Here is a 20,927-nt window from a genome sequence, read left to right as displayed (position 1 = left end):
GATATTTACTCCCGGTTGTTGAGAACAACCGGGACTAAAGATCATCTTTAGTCCCGGTTGTTCTCAACAACCGGGAGTAAATATCTTTTCTTTACTCCCGGTTGTTCTCAACAACCGGGACTAAAGATATCTTTAGTCCCGGTTGTTCTCAACAACCGGGAGTAAAGATCCGGGGGTATATATATTCCCGGTGCGCCCTCGTCTTCTTCACCAACACTTAGACGGTTTAGGCCGATCGATCTCCCTCGGCCTCTCTCCTTCGCCGCCACTGCCTAGGGCAAATCCCCGCGCCGACGCCGCCGTCGCCGTCGTCTCGAGCTACGTCCTCGCCGCCGCCTCCGCCTCCTCCGCTGCCGCCGCATCTCTGGGGTGAGAGCCGCCGCCGCCAGATCTCCCTTCATGCATCTCGATCTCTCCGGTATCGATCTCTCTCCGTCGCGCCGCCCGCCACGAGACGCCGCGCCACGACGACGACGCGCCACGCCGCCTCCTTCGCCGCCGCCGCATGCCAACGCCACGCCGCCGCCGCCGTCGCCACGCCGCCGCTGCCTTCGCCGCCGCGCGCGCAATGCCGCCGCCGCCACGCCACGCCGCCGCCGCCACGCCACGCCGCCGCCGGCACTGCCCCGCAACGCCACGCCGCCGCCGCCGCGCACGCAAGGCCGCCGCCGCCAGGCCACGCCGCCGCCGCCACGCCACGCCGCCGCCGCCACGGCCCCGCAACGCCACGCCGCCGCCGCCGTCGCCACGCCGCCGCCGCGACGCCGCCGCGCCAACCGCCGCCCCGATGCCGCCACACCGCCGTTAACGAACGAGAGCGAGAACGATCGAACGAACGAGAGCGAGAACGAACACGTCAACGTACGTTGCCGCGAGAACGTGAACGAGAACGAGAACGATCGAACGAACGAGAGCGAGAACGAGAACGATCGATCGAAGACAAGCGAGAACGAGGGAACGGACGTGAATGAGAACAAACGAACGAACGTGAATATAATGAGAACGAGCGAACGAACGTGAACGAGCTAGGGAACGTGAACGAACGTTAACGTGAAATGCAATATATATATATATATATATATATATATATATATATGTTACTTCGCATTTATCCTAATACATCTTTTTGTATCTTGCAGAAAAGACGTGTTGTCGGAGTCGTCCGTCAAGCCAGAGTGGAAGAGCTAGCCCTAGAAGGAATTGGAGCAGGCAAGTGACGTAATAATATAAATGATTGTTATATTTGTAATGCAATTAATTAAGATTATTAGACCTGTAATTGGACTTATCATATAAGATTGTGTAGTGTTCTAATATTATTTGAGTTTTAATATAAGATTACTTTATTTGTAATTACACTTAGTATGTAATTATTGACTACGGAAGTGGTGCGACAAGTAGCAATTGACTATTGTAGTCTTAATTAGACTTAGCATATACGCACGAAACACTTAGCATATACATGACTATTTTAGTCTTAGCATGTAATATTATTTGAGTTTTAATATAAGATTATTTTATTTGTAATTAGACTTAGTATATAATTATTTACTAGCTAGGGTTGTATAATATACGTCACCTTGACTTAGCTTATATCACGATTTGTAATTAGACTTAGCACGTAAGGTTGTGTAGGGTTCTAATGTACGACATTTACACTTAGCATACATGACTTAGATTGTTAAAACATAAATGTATCGTGACTTAGCAGATGTTTCTTGTATCAACAGATGGCTGACCGCGATGAGGAACAGATATTGTACGATACAATCGCGGAGGGAAGCAGCCAGTACTGGAATGAAGAAGAGGGGAACGAGGATCCAAACCAGTACTTGAACGAGGAAGGAAACGTGGAGAGGGATGCGGAAGGGAACCAGCAGGGGCACGTGGAAAGGGATGTGGAGGGGAACCAGGAGGAGGAGGCTAGTGATAGTCAACCCTCCGTTGGACAGAAGAGGGCACGCGGGCAACGAGGTGCAGCGAAGAAGCTTGAGGGTCGGCACATCATAACGGAAGTGCAAGAAGATGGACGTCCTAGTGCCCCGGCCGAAGCAGCCAAGAACTATGTACGTCACAGCGGTTGGGTTGTGCGGGATAACGTGCCTGTCAGTACGGTGTACTGGCGAAGAACAAGGGCACGCGGAGATCATGAGAGCTTTGTCCCAGATTCGGAGAAAGAGATGCTGTGGACCACAATGCTCGAGACATTCACCCTTCCTGCGGGTACAGAGGACAAAGTGAAAAGGTGGACTCTAAAGAAAATGGCAGAACAGTTTCAGAGCTTCAAGGGAGATCTGTACCAGAAGTATATACTGAAGGGGCAGACACCGAACTTCGACACATTCCCAAAGCTAAGGGATCACTGGGACGAGTTCGTTGCTTATAAGACAGGTGAACAAGGGCAGGCGATGATGGAAAGAAACAAAGAAAATGCCGCCAAGAAGAAGTACCATCACCACTTGGGGTCAGGAGGCTATAGCGTCGCGATGCCAAAGTGGGAGAAGATGGAGGCTAGCTTGATTGAGAGGGGTATCGAACCGGCAACAGCCAATTGGCCGGAACGATCGAAGTTCTGGTACTATGCTCACGGTGGAACGCTCAACCCAGCTGATGGCTCACTGGTCTTCGGCGATCAGATACGAGAGGCTGCACGACGACTAACAGATGCAGTGGAAGCCTCCTCTCAGGGCACGTTCCGACCAGACAGAGATAGGGACGAGCTGACACTCGCCCTGCAGACTCCAGAGCATCCAGGACGAACACGAGGGAAAGGGGTGATTCCTTGGAAGATTGGTTTCAAGGAGGACATCCACACGTACAGGAGTCGGATGAGGAGCAAGAGAGATACCGAGGCGAAGATTGCAGACCTAGAGTTCCGGGTATCGAGCTACGAACTCAACATGCAAGAGGAGGTGGCAAGGAAGGTTGATGAACGCATGGCCGCACATCGGTCCCATGATCCCCAGCCGACCATTCCTCCTGCAATGGTAAGCCCGTCAGGAAACCGTAGCAGCTGCGCCTCAACGGGGCAGGTAGGATCACAGAGCATGGACGCCATGCAAACACAGGACGAATCGACCTGTCCCGTTGATGACATCACTCAGCGGACACCATGTGAGCTGCATATTCCTTTCAAGAACTTATCAATAAAGGTAAGATTTAGCCATTCCGCTAGTTGCTGCTGATATATGTTGATTACTAATAAATAATCTCTCACAACATGAAGGTGGCGTCGGGCATGGCCATCCCAACGGACCCTTCAGGTACTTACCACTGCAGGCCGATTCCAGCAGGATACTCGAAGGTCGAAGTTGAGTTGGTCGAAGGCGCGTATGAGGACCTCGAGCTGGATTACCCTGGAGGAGACGGTGAGACGCATCTACGAGACACAAGCCATGCCATTATTCTATGGCGCAGGCGGTACATCATCCTCCCTGGTCAACAAGCGGCGTCTCGTGCACCATCTCCTCCGGCTCCGCCATCTCCTCCTCATGATCCTGCACCGTCTCCTCCTCATGCTCCGCCAGCACCGTCTCCACCTCAGGCTCCAGCATCGACTCCTCCTCAGGATCCTGCACCGACTCCTCCTCGTGCTCCTACACCTACTCCCCCGCAAGCTCCTCTTCCGGCACCTTCAAAGTCAAGGGCCCCCCCAGCTGCACCGCCTGCCCACACAAGGGCAACGAAGAAGGCGAAAGTTGACGCCGCCAAGAACAAGGACCCGGGGTACGATTGCACGCAAGAGGAGCTTGACGCTTACGTTGCATCAGAAGTCAAGAGACAATTCAAGCCTCGAAGTCCAGAAAAGAAGATTCCTATAGACCCCAGTGTCAGGAACTTCTTCAGGGGTATGTCTGCATCTGTCAAGGAGGCCATCAAGCTATCGGACTATGAGCGAACGCTGAAGAAAGCATCTTCTGGAAAGTCCAAACCAGTCCCTCAGCTTGGAGAGCAACCAAACCAGGAGATCGAGCCGTTGGTGACCGGTAAAGAAATGACGATAGAACAATTTATTACTGACACCGGTCTAACTACGGATCAATTGCTAGGAGTCGCACCAATCGAAAAGGCGGAAGTGAAATACATGTACGAACTCGGTAAACCGCTTGTCAAGCCTGAGCTGCTGCAGTCCCTACCCACACAAATGTACAAGTTCCATCAGCTGTACATGGAGATGAGCGCCACCGGTAGAGAGATGATCGGAGCGAGGATCAGGGACACGGACTTCTTGCAAGGAGATGACATTCTCTGGATCAATTTCACACATATCTACGAACTATACCAGCTGGACGCCGTCGACGTCTCTATTATGAGTTGCTGGATTTTGTAAGTATATCGTTCAGTTAGATTTCTTACTATACGTCTCCTTTAATTAATTAGGTCCTTGTATATAAGTAGACTATAGAAAATAATATACTCCCTTTTATCGTTGTAGAATGGAGATTCAAAGGGCCCGACGGCGGAGGGTTTTCGATACTGGATTCATCGACCCTCGGAAAGTAAACGTCGCAATGCTCGACCAATATCCACAAGAAACAGAGGACAATCTCGTCCATCTCCTGAAGGCGCAGCATTACAAGACGTTCATACTGTTGCCATACAACACAGAGTTAGTTTAATTTTACTGTCTTCCTACATACCAAATTTCATTCCCGTACGAACTTGCTAAGTGTTTCATATGTAATGCATCCCACGCACATTGCAGATTCCACTGGGTGCTTTTACTCTTCGACCTGGAGGCCTGCACCGTCAACGTATATGACTCAATGGATAAAAAAGAGTCTACGTTTGACAAGGTTTTCGAACTTATAGACAGGTACCGTCATAAGTTCCTTTGTTAATTAAGAAAATCTTGTTATGTTAATTGCTACTACGAATCATAGCTTTAAACTCCATGTAGGGCTTGGTATCGGTTCCGTCATTTGGTCCGCGGCAAATGGAGAGAAAGACTTAGGCGGAAGTTCAAATTTCCTGTGAGTACACATGCTCTGCATTTATATTTCTCCGATTCAAATACATACAAGTGTATATTAATTAGATCTCTCGTTGTTTGTCATTTATTTGTAGTGCGCAAAGCAAAAGCAGGGAAATAACTTGTGCGGCTATTACGTGTGCGAGTATTGCCACTGCCTTGCAAACCAAATCATCACCACAAGAGAGCTCGATGTACGTACAAATAAATTCAAAATTTCAGTACGTAGCGATTTCTTGTTTAATTACTAATCAATTTCATACATTCATATAGTTTATTCGCATGAGGGATAACCTGACCACACACAAGGAATTTATCACGGCGGTTCAAGAACAACTCATGGGATTCATCAACGAAGAAATCCTTGATCCCAAGGGTGAATTCTACTACGACGGAAACACAATTCACCGGTCCTTAGCTTCTGAGCTAGCAGCGAGTACTACTACGTCGAAATCGTAGCTAGCTAGGACATATAATGGATTGTAATTAATACATGACTACATATGTTTCTATATGCACGTGTACACATTTTCTATAATGTAAATATATTTTGGTCATATATATATCTATATACATATGCATTTGCATAACATATATATGTATAAATACATATATATTATGCATGTATATACATATAATATAATATAATATATATATATACATATATATATGTATTGAAACATATATATGCATGGTTTATATATATATATATATATATATATATATATATATATATATATATATATATATATATATATATATATATATATATATATATATATAAACCATGCAGCAACAGAGCCATGAAAAAAAAAAGGTCAGCTCGATCTTTAGTCCCGGTTGGTAACACCAACCGGGACTAAAGATTGCTCAGCCGGCCACGTGGCTGAGCCATCTTTAGTCCCGGTTGGTGTTACCAACCGGGACTAAAGATCGATCTTTACTCCCGGTTATTTCAACCGGGACTAAAGATAGCGATCTTTAGTCCCGGATTGGTACTCCCGGTTTGGAAACCGGGACTAAAGGGGGTTACGAACCGGGACTACAAAGGGTTTCTCCACCAGTGGCAGTAGTCTGAACTCTGAACGTTCTTACAATTATCCTAAATAATGATTAGCCAACAGTCAGTAGTTCTACTTCTTGCAATCATCCATAACGGGATGCATGTGACAGCCTATCGTTCACTGTTGGGTCCTCCTCAAAATATTCTTCCTTTTCTTTTTCTTTTTCACTTGGCCATTTAGATGGCATCATGCATGCCACTGTGTACTCTGCAACAGTGACTTGAAACCATATATAGTCCATTTATAACTATGATGACCATACATATATATTTAGTGGAAAATAATATGCCAATATGCCATGCAGATGCAGCCATCAAGCTGGCTTTTGTTACTGCAGGGTAACACCTAGGTTTAGCACATTTATGTGCTACAATGACACCGTCATTAAAGGTAGATTGACAGGGGATATGCTGATTAGGGAGTTTAGGCTATATATATAACAGGAGGGTTAGGTAAGGTACATATGCGTGCTAGCTTTTGGGAACCATAAGCTGAGGTCTCTTCCAAAAAGGAGGAAAAGATCGTAGTACTGTTCTTTTACCAACAAGAGAACGATTTGGTTTGCCAGTTAAAGATGGTTACCAGCAAAGTACGATCTTTAGTCGTCCTTGCTACCATGCCATTAATTTTTCTTGTTGGGTGTCCTACATTCTAGCACGGCCTGTTAGGTTGTGTGTCGTTCAATTCAGCTGCCTACAAGTCTCTTTGCAAGTCAGAAGTCCCACTCCAGTTACTTACATCCTCCATCAAAAAAAGATAATTTCTAGAGATAAACTTGAGCTAGCATTTGTCCAAATTCATCTGCACAAGTTGTTTTTTAGACAGAGGGAGCATAATGTAATATAATTTTTTAAACTGGCTATGTAAGTTTGTGTAGTTATATATCTAATTTAGCTTAATTATTATATTTGGAATGAGAGAATGTAAGTTGCTCTACTTTCTTCTTAGGACAAGTTAGGGTGTGTTTGGCACCCATTTTCTCAACCCCTCTCCCTCGTTTTCCACACGCACGCTTTTCAAACCGCTAAACAGTGCGTTTTTTTTACAAAAAGTTTCTATATGCAATTTGCTTAAAAAAATCAAATTAATCTATTTTTTAAAAAAATAGCTAATACTTAATTAATCACGCGCTAATGGACCGCTCCGTTTTTCGTACGGAGGGAATGAGTTCCCATCCGGTAGATGCCAACACAGCTTTACTCTTCTCGAAATGGCGGTTCAGACGAAACACCACAATGCTCATGTATGCACTACTATAGAATGGGCTATCACTGCCGCCATACCATTGCTGGTTTATTGTGAACAGGCAGTGATACTTTATCACTGCCGGTTCAATCTGTATCCCCAACCAAAACCGATGGTTCAAGCTATGAAACAACAGTGATCCGATCACCCGAAGGTGACGACGACAGTGCACTATTCAATAGCGGGAACGAGGGCATCAACTATGGCTGCTGCTTGACGACGGGGATAGCGGCGACAATGATGATGGCTGCTTGACGGCGATGACGAGGGTGGTTGCTTGACGGTGGCGATGACAAGGGCTCGTGGCTGCTTGACGGTGGGTATGAGGGTGGCTGCTCGATGGTAGGGATGAGGGACGCTACTTCAGGTATCTCTCCCTCTTCTACATCCAATTTGATGACACTGAGCAATGGATGTTTACTTCTGTTCTTGATGTGTGTGTATTTGTTGAGTTGTAAATTGAAGATTATCAGATATAATCTGTTGTTTTGGATGCACAGTTATTGTAATACAAGTTGTTATAGTAAATTGTTGTTGAATGTTGGATGTTGGTTTCTGGATGCAAATTGGTAGTGATCCCTCAGAGACAATAGTGCCGGTGGAGCAACTGGTAGTGATAGCTCAAGATTATCACTATACACACTGTCGGATGAAAAACCGATAGTGATGCCATTTTTCAACCGAAAGTGATAGCCTGTTCTATAGTTGTGATGGCACCGTTCTAAAGAATAATAAGGGGTAGATTATCACCAAATATTTATGACATCCTTTCAAAAAATACGATTTCTCAAACAAGAATTCCTTCGTCAGTATTGCTTTTTTTTGAGTAAATTGCACTGGCGGTCCTTAAACTTGTAAGCAGGTTTCATCTAGGTCCACGAACTTGCAAAGTGTGTATCGAGGTCCCTAAACTTGGTTTGTTGTATCATCCCGGTCCAAAGTCTCATTTGACCATGGTCTTGCCTACGTGGCATGACATGTAGATGACGACATGGCACATTATTATTATTCTTTCTTTTTTTTCTCCCTTCTTCCTCTTTCATTTCTCTCTTCTTCGGCCTCTTCGACACGGGGGAGCTCGAGGTGGCTCTAGTGGAGGAAGAAGATAAAAGAATAGGAGGAAAAAGAAAAGGGGAAAGGAAAAAACGCCATGTCATCATCCACATGGCGTGCCACGTAGGTAAGGCCACGATCAAACGACGCTTTGGACCGTGGTGATACAATAAACCAAGTTTAGGGACATCGATGTGCGCTTTACAAGTTCGTGGACCTAAGTGAAACCTCACGACAAGTTTAAGAACCGCTAGTGCATTTTACTCTTTTTTTTTCAAGAAAAACTTGCTGTAGGCAATTGTCCATGATCCATTGCATCGTTCAAAAAAAAAAAAACCAGTCCATCTTCATAGTTAGAAATGGTGTTGGAGCTAGAGTTTACAAGACCGACAAAAAAAAACAGACTTTCCAGACTAGCTTGAGACATAAACCGCTCAACTTTCCGATCAATTTTAAAACTATCCAAACTGAATATCAACTTTTTAGAAAATATGACTGGATTTTTTAGGAGTCAACGGCTTTCAACCGTTTTCATATATATATATATATAGAAAAAGGAGAAACCCGCCGACCCTGGTTTTTGCTCGGGAACAGTTTGGTAAAAATCCTAATCGGAGAGAAGGAGAAAGCTAGGCCTGCAATTTGCATCAACACTAGGGGTGGTCCTGATCTAGTGATCTTGTTCATTCTGCCGTTGCACGCAACGGCAAACCGTTTTTTGTCGTTGGAGGTGGCCGTGGTCCTGAAAAGTACTGTATATACTGGCCAATTGGCCAACTGAGCCCGGCCAATTGATTGATCGATTTGGCGATTTTGGCATTGGAGAGCTAGTTCTTGTCAGGCGTGTTACCATGAACTCAGTGTGCCCTTTTACCTCGGCGTGCATAGATGTTGTGTTTGCTTGTTACCACTTACTATTACGTTTCAGCTACTTCACTGAATTATATATTATAGTGGAATACTTGTTCCAAGCATTTGTATATCTTACTTTCTTTAATATTTAATATATTTCTATAATAAAATAGATAATCCAAAATAATCTGGTGGATAATCTATTTCAAATGGACACATTTTTTCTCTACTGCTATGCTATTATTGTTGGACGTGTCACCGTGAACTCGAGGGGTGCCTTGGATGAAGGGTGGTGCTTTGCCTGGTGTAAAAGATCCAATATTGACAGGCTGAACATTTTGGCTTGATCGAATTGTTGTGCCATTCACATGGACCATGGCTGGTACCAATTTGTTACAATTTGGTGAAAAAAATAACTGGAGTAGTTATATTAGGTAATATGCGATGTCAATCTGCGAGCACGTGGTTGTGTGCATTTTATGCAGAGGTCAGGGGTGGGCTCAGTTGGAATGTGCTCCCATTTATTTGGAGCATATCCTGGGGATTTTCATTTTTAATACTTTATTTTTCTTGATTCTTTTGTTTTAAATAATCCATGATCTAAGTTTTTTACTTCCGTACACAATATTTTTACTTGAATAAATTACACTTGCAGCACATGAAATAGTAGGTGCACAAATATATATATCTTTGCAAATTACTAGTTCTGGTATAATAACTTAAGTCTGTACAAGCCTCGCCAAAACAGACGACACAAGCAAAATTGATCCCCACGCTCCGACGCGGCACGAACCAACGACACTTGTGCACGCCAGCTGTTGTTTGTAGTTTCGCAGAAAATCCTGATTATTATTATTATTATTATTATTATTATTATTATTATTATTATTATTATTATTATTATTATTTTGCCATCGAGGTCTTTGTCTTCCAATATCCTAGCGGCGTAATTTAGATTGGGAAATTGGGCTTAAACGACTGCAATAAGAAGGTTCTCAAGAAGAAATCAAGGTTGCAGGATGATGTTGGTGTGTATGAATTATGGGAGAATATTGTGTGTAATTATTATTCGCAAATATTTATATGAGGACAATTGCAATAGCTTTCTGCAAAAACAGAAGTTGACGGATCACATTACTATAGGCATCCACTAATTTTCCAAGATTTAGACTAACAAGGAAAAACAATTAAAAATTCCTAACCATGAAAATAAACTTTAAAATACAAACTTTTGATGTAATTGGAGTGTCTAAAGAATATGAAAATTAAAAAGAAGTTTTCAGGAGTTACTTGTACTAAGGAATGACAGAGATAGTCCTGGTCTTGAACATAGAAATGAACATTAATTGGATCAATTATATAGAGGATCAAAATTTCTCAAGTCATGAAATAAATTATCTCTGTCAGAAACATGAAAATTAAATGAACTTTTGAACATCTAATTTCTCTATATTTTCTCTGGAAAATAGGACCTCCAAAACAAGGAAATAAGCGTAAGCTTCCATGTCAAGCGCATCATGTTAGATCAATTTTGCTTGTGTGGATTATTTTGGTCTAGGTTCATATGGACTAGCCAAAGTTATCTCACATGTTGTTATACCTATTTGTACCCACCATGTAAGTTCATGTGCGGTGCGAGTGATTTACTTTTTTTTTTACTTTATTTCAACTGCATTCATAGATATACCTTTTTCACATATTTTCATTCTTGTTCTTTTTGTTCATGTATTATTTTTCTTTTCATAATCGGTCCATTAGATTTTTAATTTCTAAGAATCAATATTCTTTGTTTCAACTTCTCTTTATTATTTTTCAAAGGAAAAAACAGATTTGCCACTTTTTGTTTGTCTCTCTTTATTCTTTCAAAATTATAAATGCAATGGACCACAAGGAACGAGAATAGGAAAAAAAGAAGGAATGATTTTCACACGAGAAATACAAGAATAACTTTTTGGATAGGTCATAGCAAAAGCACTTAGAAGAGAGGAAGACTCAAAAAGAAAATTTCAAGTGTGAGGTTTGGATGCCATGTCAAATTTTCTCCAAAACTCCTATTTGTTGGGTATCCCGTAGGATTTTACAGTAACCATGACAAAAACACAAAATCAATGAACAAGGAGTCAAGGAGAGAAGGGCATATGTTTACTTTCCTCCAAAATTCTGAAATAATTATTTCATACAGATTTTAGAGAAATTTTGTAGATATTATATTGCTAAGTTCCAAACAACCCCACTGCTAGGGGAAACGAAGCGGATTCAGAAGAATAGTGGCCATATTATATCCTAAACCACATTTTTAGGTGGATTTGGAACGGGTGCGGATAGTGTACGTATATAAAGAGGATTGTTTCGGATGTCGAAAATGGCATGGACTCAGTTTGAAAATGAATTAAAATTTGTTGAATGTTACATGTGTATGCAATTAATACACTATTAAATAAGCAAGAGAACATACAACAATATAATAATCAACAAATGATCCATCATAATAAGTAAATGTTCTAAACAATATGCATACATTATGTCCATAATATAAAAATGCAACTATGCAAGTGTGAGATGAGATGGTGAGAGCCATGGACTAAAGAGTCTAGGTTAATTGATAAATTAGACCATTGAATGGGCTAGCTCATGTTTTATGTAATTACGTGGAATGACAAATCCAGATTATGTGGCAAACGACCTATCGGACGATCTGATAGAAATATCGATCCGATAGAAATATTGGATAATTTGTCGGATTTTAGAGATATCATATCCGCATACGAATCTACACCCTACTATACCGCATTCACATCTATATTTGTCATATTCCTATAAACCCACACAATATCCTCGTTTTTCGGACGGATTCAGAGCGGATTGGATATTATTCGATTCATTTTTACCCCTATCCACCACATAAATGTATTACATTGATACTTTAGAATTCAAACTCCAACTTTTTCGTTCAAACCATATAACCTAGTTTCTCTATTTCAATGAAAGTAATAGCCGTGCTACTATTTTAAAGGGGCAATTGTGCATTTGATCCTGTTTTGATCTCTAACTACCAAATTGACCCTACTTTTTTTAGTTTGCTTATTTGACCCTCCTTTTCAAAATTAAAGATACAGTATGACCCTATTCTATTAAGGGCATCTAACGGTGTTAACTGAGCACAAAATATCCCTTCTGCCCTTACTAATTTGACCCTATTACATGTGGGACCCACCCGTCAGTTCTCTCTTCTCTCTTATCTCTTCTCTCTCCTCCACAGCTCCACTCAGGGAGAAGGCGGCGAGCGTCGAGCCGGTGCCGACCGGCAGCTGTGGAGCACCGTCGCCACCGAGCCGTCCACTCCTTGCCGCCGCGGAGCCGTCGTCGTCCTCATCGGATCCAACCGTCACTGCTCCAACGCCGGGCTCGCCGCCTTCCTTCCTCCCTGTACGCCGGCGGTGCCTCCTCTTCCCTCCGTGCTCTGGCCGCCACCGCCGCCCCTTGCCGGATCCAGGAGCTCGAGCTCCACCGCCGGGCATGCCGGCTTCCTTCCTCCGCGCATCGGCGGTGCCTCCTCTTCCCTCCGCGCGCTGGCCACCGCCGCCCCCGACGTCACGCACCCCCCCATCGTGCGCTGTCAAAGCCACTAGGGATCCGCCATCACGACTGGGCGCCGGCGCGGATCCCCTCCACGAGCGGGCGCCGGCGCGGGTCAGCTTCATGCCGACCGCGCCTCCTCAGAGCGCCGCCGCCTCACACTCCCACGCCGTCGCCGCACCCTCAGACGCCGCCGCCGCCGCAACACGTACGAGAGAGAGAGGTGTGGATAGGATTGAGTGATTAGGGGTTTCTAAGGGTATTCTAGGCATTATGAATATTAATTATTTTTTTTAAAAAAAAATCAAACCATAACGGAGTAATGGAAACAACGTCTAATGAGAGCTTCGTTTTTGAAAAGGAGGGTCAAATAAGCAAACTGCAAAAAGTATGGTCAATTTGGTAGTTAGAGTTTAAAACAGGGTCAAATAAGCAATTGTCTCAGAATAGTATGATTCTACGAGGTAGCCCTTACATGTCAGAAACACATTAATAACTCGGCAAATACTTTGAAATTTCAAACTCATCTTTTAAACAATGTAACCAGCAAGTTTGTTCATTTCCATGTATTAGTCGATCCATTATTTTCAAATAGTACGAATTTATTAGCTAGTAGTACTTAACAAGTCCAAATCACATACATCTCTCTCTCTAAAAAAAACGTCCAAATCACACTCATCCTTCCATACTGTATAAATACTTTGAAATTCTAATATAGCTTCTTTCTCAAACCACATAATCAACAACTACTATGTAACAGGGTTTTCAATTTCGATTTCGGCTAAAATTTAAGCATTTTTGGCTTAAATTTTCTGAAATTTTAACACAGTTTAACTGAATTTGACTAAATTCACAATAATTTGAGAAAAACCAAAAATTTTGATCAATATATTGACTTGCCGGGGGAGTCCCTACTACGTAGGTTTGTTTGCAAAGCTTTTATAACTTAATATTATGAGAAGTACCTTATTGACAGTAAACTTCTGAGTAGTAGTAGTATTAAAGGAAAACCTAAATTTTCAACTTCTAATTTATTGTTTATTTTCTTAAATTCTATAAATACATATTATTATAATCTAGGTAAGAATCAAAACTGCTCTGATTTCATCAGAAGAAGCCGTAGCTGTTAAAAATTCACCAAACATGCCCGTGGTATTCCATTGTACGGAGTACTATCGAACTACTACTATTTGTTCCAGATAGTTCATCATTACTACGGTAAACATCATACTGTACAATGTTAGAACCACAGTAATAATAGCCCTCTAAGCTCCAAGCTTAACATAATCCAAAAAGAGCCCCCCCCCCCCCCCCTATCTCCCCTACCCCTTTTAAAACGCGCCATTTACGAGCAAGACAACCGCAACTACTAAAAGCAAAAGAAAAAAAAAAACACGCACAGCCGCAAGCACAGTGAGGCTGAGGCAAGCGGAGCGCGGCGGAGCTAGGGTTTGCCTCGCCCCGATCCGGCGGTGCGCGGCGGCGGAGTCCGCCGAGGTCGGCGGCCGCGTCGGAGCCCCCCCGCGGCGCGGTTGGTGGGGTGGGGGGGGGGAGCGGATTTGGGTGCTGGGGGTTGGGGCCGGGCGCGGCCCGGGGAGGGGGCTCAGATCTGGGGATGGCCGACGGGGTGGAGGAGGGGAATGCGGTGGCGCCCAGGGGCCCCGCGCGGCGGAGGGGCACCGTGCGGGCCAGCCTCGACGCCGACGAGTTCATCGCGCTGATGCACGGCTCGGATCCCGTCAGGGTGGAGCTCACCCGCCTCGAGAACGAGCTGAGGGGTGAGCTGATCTGCTCCTGCTGTTCGTTTCGGTGATTTTGTCCAGGGATTTGTTTGTGGAAGAGGAGGCTTGATTTTCTTTTGATTTTTTTTTTTGGGTATGGCTTCGTGGTGTTAGACAAGGAGAGGGAGCTCGGGGAGGCGCAGACGGAGATACGCGCGCTACGGCTGTCGGAGAGGGCGCGGGAGAAGGCCGTGGAGGAGGTAATTGCCGTCAGCTTCGTCCTGGATTTCGTGGTTCAACGATATGCTTTTCCTGTTTATTTATTTGTTTTTCCTGAAATGGCAATTTCCTTTGCATTGAGGTAGTGTCAAATTTGGTGCTCGTGGAGCGAGAATGGTAGTGTGCTGATTCAAGCTTTGGTGTGGTGTTGTTATGTTCTAGTTCTTGCATTTTTTGGAACCTTCAATGTTGTACAATGCAAACCAAAGCTTTTAGTGGGTGAATGGATTGGGTTGCTTCTATCTGTTCAGTTGTTCAGTATGGCAGGATTGACGCTTGAGCTAAGTCCTATGGCCAACTGTAGGATAGGAGGGGTCTGACCTACATCTATCCAAATATATGTTAACTTCACAAGGCCAAATAGGTTGCTGTTGGCTAACTTATGATTGTAGTGTTCCTTGTGGTTATTTCCCCATCCGTGACCTCTGCTGTTTTGGAAACATAAAACTGCTAAACTTAGTCATTTTATCTGTAAGCAATGCCTAATATACTCTATCTATATTTATTTGGCACCCATATTTGATAGCAAAATATTTATTAAATTGAGGTAAATATGCTTGTCTTGTCTTGTCGTCATGGCCCATGAAACAGAAACCTGTATTGTGGTTTTTCTGGCATTGTTAATTACTTCTGTGATATTTATATATATCCCATTATATTACATGTTTATTGGGTCTCATGTTTCCATGGTACTTCTGTATCTTATACCATTGTAACCTGATTGCCATGACAAAGAACACCTGATGCATGCATTTGTTTTTCGGCATTGTCATGTACTTGTAAGATATTTTTGAACCCCCACTGTAGGTGTCACAATTTGGATTTCGATGCATATGTAGTTATGTTTCTTGTAAGTTTAAGCAGCCTGTTTGGCAACCTCAATCCAGGCTAGTCCTCAGTGCTAGCAATTCAATCTTAAATTCCAAAAACTTTATAATCAATTAGTTGAATTGATCTTGTACCTGCCCCAACTCACCTTTTTCTTTGAATACCAAGTCTCTCATTGTTGCTTGACTTTGTTCAATGCCATTCATCAGGTTGCATGATGCTCGTGGCTTGTACCGATTACTTTTGTCTTCTTTAATTGATCGATGAACTGAGATGGCATGGGTTCTTTATTCAATCTTGCTTATCTGTGAATTTTTGGATTATGATTGAACATGTTTTTAGTGGTGAACCTTTTATTATGATTTAGCCTGTGAGATCGTGCAAGTAGTCTAAACAATTGCCAGCGTTACTCTCCTGTCATCAAAATGCTTCAAATTTGAGCATAGGAAGAAATAAAACACTCAAGGAAAAAAACCCAAGAAGAATCACATGTGAACTTAATTATCTTGCTGTTTCATGCAAGATACAATGCTGATCATGTTTAATTCTTATCCTTCTAGCTGTAAATGTATTTACATATGATTATTTATTATGTTTTTAACATTATTGTGATATTGTGATGACAGCTTACAGATGAGTTGGAGAAGATGTTTGAGAAACTCAAGTTGACAGAATCACTCCTTGACAGCAAAGTATGTATCTTATAATTTGTGTTTATCTGTATCCGTTGTCTCTGTTTTAGCTGATCTTTTCTTTAACAATGATAAAAACAAATGCAGAATCTAGAAGTCAAGAAGATTAATGATGAGAAAAAGGCTGCAATGGCTGCTCAGTTTGCAGCAGAAGCGACTTTGCGGAGAGTACATGCAGCCCAAAAGGATGATGACATGCCACCAATTGAAGCCATTCTCGCACCGCTTGAAGCTGAGCTAAAGCTTGCTCGGCAAGAGGTGAAACTTTGTTCACCCATCCCCCATTTTCTATCATTTTGTTTGTGTGGTTTAATTTCTTATGCTTTCCTAACAGTTACTGATTATTTTCATCCTCTGGTTTGCCTAAACGGCTAATTAGTTGCCTTAGTTTCTTTTCATTGGTTTGTGTATTTTCTATGATCAAATAAGATGACCAGTTAACTTGGTTCACTTTAGATTGCAAAACTACAAGATGACAATCGAGCTCTGGATCGTCTAACAAAACAAAAGGAGGCAGCACTACTAGATGCAGAAAGGACTGTGGAAATAGCAATGGCAAAAGCTGCTATGGTTGATGACTTACAAAACAAGAACCAAGAGTTGATGAAGCAAATAGAGATCTGTCATGTATGTACTGTGTTCCTAGTTGTAGGATAAATTTACTTGGACATGCCTGTGGAACTACACAAGTGCTCAATTGTTTGCTTTATGCATTGCAGGAAGAAAATAAAATATTGGACAAGTTACAACGCCAAAAGGTTGCAGAAGTTAAAAAACTTAGCCTAACCGTGAAAGAACTGGAAGAGGCTGTTCTTCGAGGTGGCGCAACTGCTAATGTAGTTAGAGATTACCAGCGCCAAGTTCAGGAAGTGAATGTAACAACCTATTCTTTGACTATTGCATATGTCATCATGTCTTCATGAGCTCTTCCCCCCTTCTATAGGAACAGTTCACTCATGCTTATTTAACATTTATGATCATTACCAGGACCAAAAAAAGACACTTGAATGTGAACTTGCTCGTGCAAAAGTTACAGCAAACAGGGTTGCTGTTGTGGTTGCCAACGAGTGGAAAGATTCTAATGACAAAGTCATGCCAGTTAAACAGTGGCTTGAAGAGCGCAGATTCCTGCAGGTTGGATGATCTCACATTATGTCTTCTCTTTGTTGGAGTACATGCACTTCTATGAATTTTATTGACTAAGTTTGCTGGCCCCTTTCTGAATACTATTTTTCGAATGGCATTCTGCAATAACTTTTCTTTTAAAAATATTTTGACAGGGTGAAATGCAACAACTTCGTGATAAGCTTGCTGTCGCAGAGCGGACAGCAAGATCTGAGGCCCAATTAAAGGTGCACTGATACTTATATTGAAATGTAGCTTGAGCTAAATCTTTGTTGAATGAGTTATTCTAGATGAGCTGAATTTTGGAATTCTATATGTGCTCAGGAAAAATATCAGTTACGCCTGAAGGTTTTAGAAGATGGACTGAGAGGGCCACCAAGTGGCTCTAGTCGTCTGCCTACCGAGGGAAAGAGCTTCAGCAATGGCCCTTCTCGTCGGTTATCACTCGGCGGAGCTGATAATATGTCTAAATTGTCTCCAAATGGTTTATTAGCAAGGAGATCTCCATCTTTTCATTCAAGATCCTCTCTTTCTTCTAGCAGCAGCTTGGTCCTAAAGCATGCTAAAGGCACTTCAAAGTCGTTTGATGGTGGTACGAGGTCATTAGACAGGAGCAAGATTAATGGGAATGGAGCTCATTTACTTAACCGTTCTACTGATGCTGTCAGAGATTGTGAAACTAATGATAGTTGGAAAGGAAATGCAGATGAGGGAACCATTGAAAATACAAATAGCAACACTGACGAGAGTAATAAAGAAACTGCAAATAACAAGTCAGCTGAGATGGTATCTGGTTTTCTTTATGATATGTTGCAGAAGGAGGTAATTTCTTTGAGAAAGGCATGCCATGAAAAAGATCAGAGTCTAAAAGATAAAGATGATGCGATTGAGGTATGGAAATATTTTGCTTATTTGTTGCACTGAGTTCATAGGAAGCTCGATATTAGAAAATTTACCTGTTTCTTCTTGTCCTACAGATGCTTGCTAAGAAAGTAGATACCTTAACTAAAGCTATGGAAGTAGAGGCGAAAAAAATGAGGCGGGAGGTTGCTGCCATGGAGAAAGAAGTTGCAGCTATGCGTGTTGATAAGGAACAAGAAGTCAAAGCCAGGCGGCTTGGTAGTTCTAAAGGGACTGGAAGTTCTCAAGTGCTTTCTGGAAGGTACATCTTCAAGTGCTGAAGAGTTTTATTGAATTTGATATTTTTATTACCGTCAAGTTCTTAAGGGCACATTTAGAATGTTGGTTGATCATTAGTAGCAAAAAGATGGTATAAAATCTAGGATAAAATTGACTACAAGTTGTGGCGTACCATTTTGTCTTCAAAATCTCTCTGCTAGCCATGGATGTTACTTTTTAATTTTAATATGCTGCACACTCGCATTTGAATGTTTTATGCCCAGATTTGCTGCTAGTGGTTAGTTCTCTGACACCACACATTTGCTTAGTAGTTATATCCCATTATTTTGTCAATATGTGGAGAAGTACACTTAAAATTTGGATATATTTTCTTTGAAACATACCATTTTGCAAATTTCTCATACTGGTGATGGTTATTTGGTCTTTGACCAAGTAACATTAAGATAACATAGACCCAACTTTAGGCTGTTAACTTCACCTTTCCTGAGATTGTATCTTCATATATGGATCTCTTATTCACTTTGGATCTTCTTGCCAGCCGGAGCTCATCACGAAGTGGGCTTACTCGCAACTACCAATGACAGCGGCACTAACACCAGGCGGCATTCATCGATACGTTCCATTTCCATTTCACCCTGTATTTGTTCCATTCACTTCCCTATTGATTTTGTGACCAAGATCCTAGCACCTGCGATGTGATACCTAGATTGGGGAAAAGAGTAGGCTCGGGTCTGATCTGACGTGATTGCTATTGCACCGTGGAGGAATCGGTCTTTTGCAGAGGCGAGGCCCTAATCCCAGTGTGGTCTGGTGCCCCCTCTCTTTGTCAAGCAGTGCAGCGCATCTGGTGATGTATAGGCTGGGCGATCTCTGCGCCTTCTCCCATCTGTTAAAATTTATGTAGCTTAGCGTGTTTGTTTGGTTCTGCTTCTGCACGCCCATCATCGCCCAGGTTGTGAATATCGTTGTTCTCACATGATTATTATTGCCTTTTCCGTTCTGTTATGTTCGGTTTGCTCTGATTCGGGTTGGATGATTGTTTCATCCCATTTGCTTTGCTGTGTGCCTGTGTTCATTGTTGTTCGTTGACAGCTACCGCCTACCGGCCTATGCGAATGTGGTTTATCGACAGAGCAACTGATTGATTTTCTCTCATTGATTATTTTTATTTTTAAGTGGATGGAGTAGCATAATATTAGTAAACGTGATGGTCGCTGGCAGAAATGAAGTCAAAATAGGAATTCGATAATAAAAAAAAAGAAGGGGCAATTTTGTTTTTACCCTTACTTTGATGTCCAATGTTGATTTTGCCCCAGTTTTTTAGGGTTTATGTTTTTGCCTCTGCTTTTTAAAAATGAAGATTAATTTTACCCCTACTTTGGATGGACAGGTTAATGGTGTTAAATCTTAGGCAAAAAGACATCTATACCCTTTGTGTTGTTGCACAGATCTGTTTTTGTTCATCGTGTGTATTTGCACATATTATGTACCTGCATCTAGCAATTTTCACCAACTACTACAAATATGACAAATTTGATGGAATATAAACAAAATGTTTCAAAATTTGACGTACTTTTACCACGAAACTGATAAAATTTGAACAAAAAATTGATATAATTTGGGCACAATTTTGACACATCTTTTGCACAATTAGAAGTCATATAGCAAGCTGCAAACATCAAAAAGTCGACCAAATCCATATCACAAACTCAAGCAAATTCTCCTCTGCCGGTTGCTGCCAGTACATAGCTAAGACGTGTCGAGCCTCTGTCGTCGCGTCCTAGGCAGGCCACCACCGCCGCTTCCACCCTGCGCCGAGTCGCCACCGCCTGACCTGCTCGCCGCTGCCGTCGCTTCCTCCTTGCATGGAGTTGCCACCGTTGTCGCCTCCTCCCTGTGCCACGCCGCCGCCGTCGCCACCATCACCTCCTCCCCGCGCGGAGCTACCGCCGCCTCCAAGCCCCCTCCACCCCTCCCCCCAACGCCGCCTAGCACGCGCCTCCAGCTCGGCGGTAGGAGGGGTTTACGCCTGGCCAATGCCCGCACGTCGCCGTCGCCAGGAAGCCGCTCGCTCACCGCCGCCTGCCCCGTCGCTGGATGGGATTCTTCCAGGAGGGAGCCTGTGTGCGCAAGTGCCTGGAACTGGAAGGGTTTTCTCTACTTGATATTTCACATGGTTAAAAAAGCCAATCAACAATTCAAAAACAAATCTTTATTTTCTCTATTTCTTTACTGCTATACACCTGGTCCCACTCACTTCCGTCTATACTAGGGTAAACGCCTCTTTCGGTTAAAAAAGTGGGGAAAAAAAACGAGAACCCTAAAGTATAGGGGTAAAATTAGTATTGGACATCAAAATAGGGGTAGAAACACAATTGTC

General features: G+C 42.9%; 1 protein-coding gene and 1 long non-coding RNA gene across 2 annotated transcripts; both read left to right on the top strand.

The window, feature by feature from the left end:
• The first annotated feature begins 4,705 nt into the window (after positions 1–4,705).
• On the top strand, positions 4,706–5,453 carry LOC136356829 (uncharacterized). Its single transcript, XR_010741854.1, has 4 exons — positions 4,706–4,816; positions 4,901–4,973; positions 5,068–5,166; positions 5,246–5,453. It is a non-coding gene; the product is annotated as an uncharacterized lncRNA (long non-coding RNA).
• An 8,707-nt stretch (positions 5,454–14,160) lies between these two features.
• On the top strand, positions 14,161–19,844 carry LOC4340658 (microtubule-associated protein 70-3-like). Its single transcript, NM_001421520.1, has 11 exons — positions 14,161–14,540; positions 14,658–14,743; positions 16,217–16,282; positions 16,370–16,540; positions 16,739–16,909; positions 17,002–17,157; positions 17,270–17,416; positions 17,563–17,634; positions 17,732–18,298; positions 18,385–18,569; positions 19,086–19,844. The coding sequence occupies exons 1-11, from the start codon at positions 14,378–14,380 to the stop codon at positions 19,126–19,128; spliced, it is 1,827 nt and encodes a 608-aa protein (NP_001408449.1). The 5' UTR covers positions 14,161–14,377; the 3' UTR covers positions 19,129–19,844.
• Positions 19,845–20,927: the final 1,083 nt, after the last annotated feature.

This window comes from Oryza sativa, chromosome 6, assembly GCF_034140825.1.
Source record: "Oryza sativa Japonica Group chromosome 6, ASM3414082v1".
NCBI classification, from domain to species: domain Eukaryota; kingdom Viridiplantae; phylum Streptophyta; class Magnoliopsida; order Poales; family Poaceae; genus Oryza; species Oryza sativa.
The sequence above is the reverse complement of the archived record's forward strand: the minus strand, read 5'-3'. Positions and strand labels throughout refer to the sequence as shown.

Coding starts and splice junctions, on each gene's coding strand:
- LOC4340658 (NM_001421520.1), top strand. CDS start 14,378: ATGGCCGACGGGGTGGAGGAGGGGAATGCGGTGGCGCCCAGGGGCCCC. Junction 14,541..14,657: donor CCTCGAGAACGAGCTGAGGG/GTGAGCTGATCT, acceptor TCGTGGTGTTAG/ACAAGGAGAGGGAGCTCGGG. Junction 16,283..16,369: donor AATCACTCCTTGACAGCAAA/GTATGTATCTTA, acceptor AAACAAATGCAG/AATCTAGAAGTCAAGAAGAT.